Consider the following 9,326-nt stretch of genomic DNA (forward strand, 5'->3'; position numbering starts at 1 on the left):
AGAGTATCTGAGGGTCAGCTTATGGATTGCATATGCCACCTATGTCCAATGGCCAAAGTTTAATCCTGAACAGAGTATTTGAGGGTCCGCTTATGGATTGCGATAAGCTAGCTTACAGCATACATTTTGATTTAGTTCTCCAGTTGTTCAAATTTTATAGACGTCTTCGTGCTCAAAAAGCAAGGATCCTGTGCATGGTGAAGCTCGGACAACAATTTATTTCTCTTATGATCCAGGAAATTAAACAACAAGGATGACAAATAAGAAAACCGTAAGTATTCTACATCTGTGATGCATGTCTCATAGGATCAATCGGCCACACTTGCATATCTTTCTTGTTGAAGAATTCCTTTTCGTGCCCCTCCTTTCCACACGCAAATTCCGTATCACTTGGGTGCAAAACCTTAGACCCATCTGTACAAAAAGCACACCTGCTTCTGAAGCGGCACAACGGCTTTTCTGTCGACATAAATAGGGAAGGACATACAGAGAATTAGCTAGGGCTGATCAAATTGCATATATATACAGCACGGTTAGCTGGTATGGTTGATTATGTACCTAAGATGGTGCATGTTTGAACATTTGGTCTGCGGGTCCACTCATTGAAGCGTAGCTCGGCAAAGAAGTGTTGCAACTCATCATCAGCGCCAGCATTCCTCCGGCGCGCCAAGAAACCGACGTGGTACCAGAAACGTTTCCTGAAACTGATACCAGTGGCCTTCATCTCCGTTGTCAGCTCGGCGGGATACTCGAAGTCGACGCCCTGCGTCAAGCCAGTACTAGCACATGATGCACATCCAAGAGGATCGAAACCAAAGATTATAGAATTGGGAAGCCGCTAGGGGTCCCCTGAGTTGTTGGGAGTACCTACCGGGTTTTTGGAGTTGTAGTGTTTGAGGGCGCAGCGGACAAGCTTACAAACGGCGGCGGAGTCAGCCTCGCTGTCGATCAAAACAAAAAGTAAACATGATCCTTTCATTCATTCGTTATTCGACACAATTCTTTAAATAACTATATGTGCATGAAAGAAGAAATTAGGTATTCCCTCCATTCACAAATATAAGATGTTCTACTGCTCCCTCTGGTCGAAATTAATTGACGTACTCTATTGGATCGGAGGGAGTAGTTTTTTTCTGAATCAGATGTATATAGAGACATTTTAGTGTGCTTATTAACTCATTTCGGTCTATATGTAGTCCATACTGAAATATCTTTTTTTCTAAATTGGATGTATATACACATTAGTGTATTTGTTAACTCATTTCAATCCGTATGTAGTCATACTGAAATATCTAAAACATTTTATATTTGTGAATGGAGGGAGTAGCTAAACTAGCTGGGGATGGGGTAATGAGCGTGTAGGTAGGATGAACGTACTCTTGTAACAACGTGGGGCGGCCAGCATTTCCTCTGGCCATGAGTTCTTGGAAGCTTACTGGATCGTATCCGTCTAACCGAGCTAGCTCCTGGTTTGTCATAAGGCGGGTGCACTCCTTTATGGTAGGAGAGCGGTGGGCGCGTGCGCCATGATCAACCTCGCCCGTGGCACCGGCAGCCGACGAGAGGAAGGACCCCATCGACCGATTCTGAGTCTGCAGATCGATCGGATCGGGCACGCGTTAGGGAGAGAAGCCCAAAGGCTGGATCTAGAGGATCAATCAGCAGATCAGAGGAAATAGCAGGATATTGACCGACCAATCCACTCACGGATACCCTGAATTAAGAGTTGGCTACAAGTAGCTAGGGTTTACACTTGGGGAAAGGAGAAGATAAGACCTCTTCCAATGCATGGGTGCTAAGATGAGGGGCGAAGTATCAAGTGAAAACTCTTGATCAGTAAAAACTGAAAACTTTCATCCTAGCCCATCGGATCGAGGACGTACAGCAGGGATTGGAGGTGGGAATATGACCATCCACTTAACAATTGTTTTACACATAACCCCCCCTGCTTACGTTCTGTCTTGTGAAAATTTTAGCGAACAAGAAAAAAAAACGAATCTCGACCCAGGCGAGGGCGAGACTTGGCGGCGGCGACTGGACTGCGACTTGGAGGCCGACGCCGCTCCCCTAGCGACGGCCACTCGGAGGCCACGATGGAGGCACGACGCGACCGCGATGCCCCAGGCGATCTGGCGCGCGCTGGCGGCGGCACCGACGGTATCCCCACCCAACGGCGACGAGACGGCCACCGAGATGACCCTGGCCACGGCGATGTCCACGACCCAGCGACCTGGCACTGGCCCAGGCGAGGGAGACCCAGTGGTGGCGGCGCTGCCTCCATGCGACGGCGACCCGGCCCCTCTGAAGCTGTTGTTTTGCTGTAGATTAAAATCGTTGGTGTTCTTGCTGTAGCCGACTGAATGGTGATGCACAGATAAGATAAATCTTTGTTGTTTTGCTTCACCTGAAGTGAAAGTGAAAGTGGATGTTCAAAAAACACGTGAGTCGATCTACATACAGAAACATTTGCTCTTGCTACTGCTGTTGTTTTGCTATGCACGTCGATTTGGACGTACATTCACGTATGAACCTGTTGCTACATACTGAAATATTTGGATGTACACACAACAGCTTCAAATATACAAGAAATATTTGCTCTTTTGCTACTGCTGTACATACTGAATTTGCAGATATACAGAATGAACGTGAATTGGCTGCAGAAATATTCCCTTGTTAAAAGTGAGGCATGTACTGGTGATTTAACATCTTTTGTCTTGCTAATTTCAGAATTCTGTAAGCCACATGTGCTAAAACCAACAGGACGCAACGTTAACGAATGAACCTCTTGTGCCTTATTATCCTGTCTAAGTGTAACTCTTTTTAGTAAAAGCGAACAGTTGCCAGCCAAAAGATAGCAGCAGGAGGAGTAGGCAGGGGGATCATTGTAAGCTCAATGCCCTCTGTTATCTACAAACCTTTCCCACACTTGAAATAAGCAGGCGATGATTTCAACATCACTTGTACACAGTAAACTGGAGCAAACAACTTGCCATGCGAAATAATATTCTTGCATCACGAAACAAAATTCCACTCTGGCCATTTTGATGAATCTTCAGACATAAATATTCAGAAATACAATATTCAGACATAAATATTCAACAGAACTACAATATTTGGAAATAAAATAATAATCTCCTAGGAAATATAATAGGAAAGTTCATGTAAAATCCCTCCAAAACATGAGCTTCAATGCAAACTTGTCGTTTCGAAATGCATCTTGGAGTTGGAACAAGACCTGCAGTTTGACATAAACAGATAAGTTTGTGTCTGTGTATACATTTTTGAAAGAAAAATAAATTTTATGGTCATGAAAAGTACCAGTAGTTTTCTTAGTTATTGTTGGGGCAATTACGGCTATCATGGAAGCCAACTTGCTTACACTTCTTGCACGTTCTAGGCACTTTCTTTTTTTGTCCACCAACATTTTTCTTCCCCTCTCCATCCTTATTTTGCTTCCCTTCTACATCCTTATTTTGATGCCCACCCTTGTCTAAATGCCCCTTAATTCTTTTGCATCTCCCTTTTGTATGGACATCTGTTGGTGGATGAATTTCAACTTGATTAGGCATAGTACAACCAATATATGCCTCAAACTCATCTTGTCTACTAGGATGATTGGCAACAACCCTTTCAGAAACATTTCTTTTCATGTCAATGAGAATGCTTCTTATTGCTTCCAATTCTTCAGGAGAGTGTTCAGCCAACCTAATTGTATCATCCACTGCTTGGTGTATCTCAGAAATTATTTTTCGCTTTGCCAAATCTAAGGAACTATTTTCATTCTCTTCAAGCAAGTTGTCGTAGCTATCATATAGTACCCTCCTGTTAACCGTTTTCTTCCACCTATCTAGAATAAAATGGCTAGGTAGCTCATTCATCTTTGCACCTCTCAAAAAAACAATGATATGTCGGCATGGAATTCCACGTGTCTGAAATAACATGCAAGAGTAATGACCACTCATGGATGCTGTGTTGAATTGAACTTCTCGAGACTTCGAAGAGCGGTCACCACCTATAACCGTGGTTCTCACGTCACCTTCCTGTGATATGCTTTCAATCAAGCAATGTTCTCTAGCTGCACGCACCTCCTTCTGAAAATATTTGAAAACCTCATGGGTGAAGACCAGACTAGCATGCTTCTCAATCTCCCAAGATGTAATCAATGGAGGCATAGAATTGAGGCACTCGTGGTCAGCCTTGAGTTCATTCTGACGTTGTTCTTCTAGGGTTGTACCAATCCTAATCCAAAACTCCACCAAAGCATGTTTGTAGCCAATAAAGTGATTGAAAAACGAGTTAGCACTCTCCGACCTTGAAGTGGTTCTTAGAGTCTCACCCAAAAAAACACCTCTGAAGTAGGCTGGTATCCATGATTCACGAAGTTCGTATCTCCTGGCAAACCATGTGTTTTCCCCAAGCCCAAATTCAGAAATCAACGAAGACCATTTTGCCTCAAATTCAGCTGGGTTTTCAGAGCCCCATACACATGAGTTAATTGTACTATAGAAATGTTCATCCTCTCTCAATGGAGGGCCAACCTTTTCTGGAAGCTTTCTCATTATGTGCCACATGCATAACCTATGGATAGTGTTTGGCATTATATGTTCAATTGCAGCCTTCATGCTTTGGTCTTCATCAGTTACTATAAGCCTTGGTGCTGCCCCATCCATTGCTTTCAAGAGCGTTTCAAATACCCATTCATATGACTCTATCTTCTCATCTACAATCAAGGCGGCACCATAAAAAATAGATCCCATGTGGTGGTTTATTCCTGTGAATGGGCAAAAAATCATGTTGTACTGGTTGGTGCTATATGTAGAGTCAAAGGATACCATTTCTCCAAACAAAGCATAATTCTTTCTACAAAAAGCATCAGCCCAAAATACATGTGTCAGACAATTTTTATCATCAAGAACATACTCAAAGAAGAACCCCGGGTTGATTTTCTTCCTCTTCCTAAGGTTGTCAATGAACATTTGAGCATCTGAATCCTTGAAAGTACTTCTCATGTCACGATGATAATTTTGCAGGTCTCTTTTTGTGCACCCCACAAACTGAAATCCGCCCTCACCAACACGAAGCAACCGAAACGCCCCAGATGTACCAATGCTAGTTGCGTGACATGTGAATAGTGTGCCCTTGGCCTTTTCACTGACTTTTCTGTTAGACTTGATTAAATGTTGCTTACTAGGTGTGACAAAATCATGGATGTGTTCTTCATGAAAATCTGATACCGAGTATTTGCCATCCTTTGTACGCTTCACGGTTATCATGGCCTCACAACCACATCTAGTGATCTTTCTTGCATGTGTTCTTTTCTTCTCTCCATTCAAATTCGTCCTGGGTTCATCCACCTTCTCTGTTCAGAATCCTGATTTTGAACAAAGGAAACGCCTCCAGACTATCACATTATCTACAGTCTTCTTCTGTCCAATTCGAACTGAAAATCCAACATTGTGTGCATAAGCCTTGTAAAACTCCTCGACCGCTTCCATACTATCAAATGTCATTCCTACAGCTGGCTTCAAGTTCTCATCGCAGTTGGGTGTACATGATGAACTCTAAAAATTACAACACCCATTAGTCATACAAGTTAGTAATTGTTAAAGGCATTTGAATTAAGTTGTATGACACTCACACAAACTGGGACGTCCGTGGCTCTTTTTTTGGGTGTCCGGAAGCTATCCAAATTGATGGGGGGAGGATGTATTTCTATATCATGGCGTACTCCTTCATCGCAATTATGGTTTTGAAAAACCAAATCACCACCAAGCTAACAAAAGTAACCATGGCATTAGCATGATCAGTTCGTATCAATGGAGAAAGAAAATAAACCATCAAAAAAAAATCATTGCTTACCGCGGAGGCCGGCAGAGGACTCGCGCTGCTGGACGACGCCGCCAGAGGGTGTGGAATCACGGTTGACGGAGTGATCGCGCTGCTGGACGGGGCCAACGGCGGGCGGGGGATCATGGCAGCCAGAGCGCTCGCACTGCTGGACAGTGCCAACGGAGGACGGGGGATCATGGCCGCTGTAGCGCTCGTGCTGCTGGACGGGGCCAACGGAGGACGGAGGATCATGGCCGCCGGAGCGCTCAGGGCCGGCAATGGGCTGATGACCACGGGCGGCGGAGCGCTCACGCTGCTGGACGGTGCCGACGGAGGACTGCCATTGGTGTACATGGCCGATGGAGGACGAGGAAGAGGGCTCAAGGACTGAGCCGCTGGAGAGCTAGGGCACATGGCGTTCTGCACATGACGAGGCTTCATGGCGGCCGCCAAGTCGCAATCCAGGCGCCGCCGCCAAGTCTCGCCCTCGCCTGGGTTGAGATTTGTTTTGCTTTTTTTTTCTTGTTCGCTAAAATTTTCACAAGACAGAACGTAAGCAGGGGGGTTATGTGTAAAACAATTGTTAAGTGGATGGTCATATTCCCACCTCCAATCCCTGCTGTACGTCCTCGATCCGATGGGCTAGGATGAAAGTTTTCAGTTTTTACTGATCAAGAGTTTTCACTTGATACTTCGCCCAAGATGAGGTGCTAAGCATATTAAATGACTTAGCAACCAAACTTCACAATGCATGGGTTCTTAGCTTTCTGTTGCTAAGACCTCTCTCAATGCATTGGTGCTAAAGTGGGGTGTTAAGTGCATTAAAATGCTTAGCAACTAATGTCCCCAATGCATTGGTGCTTAGGTTTTGTAGCCAAGCTTTCTCTATTTAATTGTTTAGTAATAAAACTCCTTCATGTATTGGTTGGTAGTCTTTTTGTCTAGGTTCACGTGCTTAGCATTGGTTCTTGTTGGGGTCACTATAATCCTCTCTCTCCTCTTTAATTGCTTTGCCACATCATTTTTCTGTCTATGTGGCATCCTTAGCACCTGTACATCGTGGAGCACTGGGAAGGGCCTAAGCTCTCCTCGTTTAATTTGTTGTAGGATCTTTAGTAGTATGTAAACGTTGTGGCCTGGTGTGTCTTTTGATCCGTATGATACACACAGTAGTCATTCTGTTCGTGTGCGAAAGAAACCATGGACTGTAACATTTAATTAGATAGGTGATGTGCAAAAGAAATCATGGACTGTAGTTCTATGACTGAATATTGAAAGAATCTGAGACTAGGCCATGTGGTTCAAAACTTCAGATGACATACTACAGAATCTCCATGATCCATTGTTCAGACTATCAATTACCTATGGTTCAGAACACATCTAATTAACTTTGGTTCAGTCTATCAACTAGAGAAACTCATCTAAGCATGGAGCCATGGACAGGTCACGGGAGAGAGCGAGCACGAGGTGAAGCAGAATACAAAATGACAGCAAAATCTCGTCTAATTATTCAGATGTCTGAGTAGCCGGAGGATCTGCCGGCGGCAGCGTACTGAACTTGTGGCGCCGCGCTGGTGTCCCTAACACCATCCCTTGGCGGCCGTCCATGGGGGCTGGAGGGTCAGCCAGAGCTGGGCTTCCACGATCAAACAGGATGATCGCTGAGAGGCGATTGAGGGGTGTGGCGGCGGCGCAGGGTGAGACGAAGTGGCTGCGCGCCTGCGCCAAGGCGGCGGCACGGGGCGAGGAGGAACAGCAGGCCTGGTCGTTCGCGGGGAGAAGAAGGGGAAAGGAGCAGCGCTGCACACGGGATCGTATTAACTGCGTTCTGCCTAGGTTTGTGCGCCTGGCTTCGTTTCTTCGTGGGGTTACCGATCTGCTCTCTCTCCTTTTTAATTAACATGTCACGTCTGATTTTTGCCTATGTGACAGGCTTAGCACCTTTATCAGGGTGGAGCATTGGGAGGGGCCTAAAGCCGATCCACCGGATGCGGCTGGGTTTAATAGCTTGTTGGTGCCAGCAATCACGGAGCCTATGAATGTCTCTGTCTATCGCTGTTTTTTTTAAGAAACGTCTATCGCTGGCTTGGCGTGGTCGATGAGAGAGCCTGTGATCGCCACTTTCGAGAGAGAATACTTTGACAAGTGGGACCCTCGTAAAGGTAGAGAGAGGGTTCTGTGGCGTTTGACCAGTCAACATAGCAAAAGGCAGTGACCATATAATCACCTCAAATCGTACTCTCTCTATTTTTATTTACTCTGCATATTAGAGTTGACTGAAGTCAAACTTTGTAAAGTTTGACCAAGTTTATTGAAAATGATATAGACATTTATCATAATAAATCTATACGATGTGAAAGTATATTCAATAATAAATCTAATGTTGTTGATTTATTATTGTATATCTAAATATTTTTGTTTATAAACTTGGTCAAAATTTGTAAAGCTTGACTTTGACCAAAGCTAATATGCGAACTAAATAAAAACGAAGAGAGTATATAGTGATCTTATTGACCGTATTCTTAAGTACAACAACCAAAGTGAGCTTTCGACACAAGTTCAATGACCATGGATGAATTTTACTCTACTTTGGGCGTCCATCAATTTAGCGCACCGGTTCGCCTCTTCTCGAGTCCAACTGTCGAATTCTTCAGTTTCGTCCAAGTAGGCAAAGTGCAGGCTTGATGTAGGTCCTGACGGTCACTCCTCCTAGAAGACGATCATTGTCCTCAAGGATCTTTTGGGGAAACCAAGAAAGAATGGCCTGGTTAAAGAATTCAGGAAAAGTATGTTTGATGAAGTTGGCATCCTCCCAGGTAGGTTCAGCTAGAGACATGTTGAGCAACTGAGTAACCAGAGCAGGTGGTTTAGGAACAACTTTTTTCAGAGGAATGCACTGAGGGCATCTCAAAACGTCATGCCACAAAACAGACACATGTTTCCTCCGTGGACGAGCCGTCCACGGATATGGATACGGGAGTTGGCCATCCAGTGTCGTGTCCCAAACGTCCGCCAAGTTCGACCCCATCCGAATACATTTGAAGTGAAAATGTTGATCAAAATAGCAATATGATAACCAAATAAAAGTGCATACATATGCAATGTTCGAAACCCAAAAAAAATGGCGGGTGTTCGTAAGTTTTTATATGTGCCCAGTCACAAAAGTGCCAGTTCGGCAGTGTCGTGGTTCTAAGTCTGACAGTAGAGTGGGGGGTAGGTATGGAGAGGCAAGGTCCTAGCTATGGAGAGGTTGTAAACACAAGAGATGTACGAGTTCAGGCCCTTCTCGGAGGAAGTAACAGCCCTACGTCTCGGAGCCCGGAGACGGTCGAGTGGATTATGTGTGTATGAATTACATGGGTGCAAACCCTTTACACTGAGGTGGGGGGTGGCTTATATAGTGCCTGCCAGACCCCTCCGGCCCTCAGTAATGCGGGGTTTAAAGTACATTAAGTCTGGGGCGTTACTGGTAACGCCCCACATAAAGTGTCTTAAAT

At 44.7% G+C, this 9,326-nt stretch overlaps 1 protein-coding gene across 1 annotated transcript; it reads right to left on the minus strand.

The window, feature by feature from the left end:
* Positions 1-280: 280 nt before the first annotated feature.
* Positions 281-1,764, minus strand: LOC119292786. The gene is made up of 4 exons (XM_037571489.1): positions 1,378-1,764; positions 872-941; positions 559-763; positions 281-459 (listed from the first exon to the last, which is right to left on the minus strand). The coding sequence occupies exons 1-4, from the start codon at positions 1,575-1,577 to the stop codon at positions 281-283; spliced, it is 654 nt and encodes a 217-aa protein (XP_037427386.1). The 5' UTR covers positions 1,578-1,764.
* Positions 1,765-9,326: the final 7,562 nt, after the last annotated feature.

This window comes from Triticum dicoccoides, chromosome 4B, assembly GCF_002162155.2.
Source record: "Triticum dicoccoides isolate Atlit2015 ecotype Zavitan chromosome 4B, WEW_v2.0, whole genome shotgun sequence".
NCBI classification, from domain to species: domain Eukaryota; kingdom Viridiplantae; phylum Streptophyta; class Magnoliopsida; order Poales; family Poaceae; genus Triticum; species Triticum dicoccoides.

Bases quoted from the DNA above. Each gene is read 5' to 3' on its own strand.
- LOC119292786 (XM_037571489.1), bottom strand. From the start codon at position 1,577: ATGGGGTCCTTCCTCTCGTCGGCTGCCGGTGCCACGGGCGAGGTTGAT. The intron at 764-871 runs GTAGGTACTCCC...GGCTTGACGCAG, and splicing joins ACTACAACTCCAAAAACCCG to GGCGTCGACTTCGAGTATCC. The intron at 460-558 runs GTACATAATCAA...TTATGTCGACAG, and splicing joins TCAAACATGCACCATCTTAG to AAAAGCCGTTGTGCCGCTTC.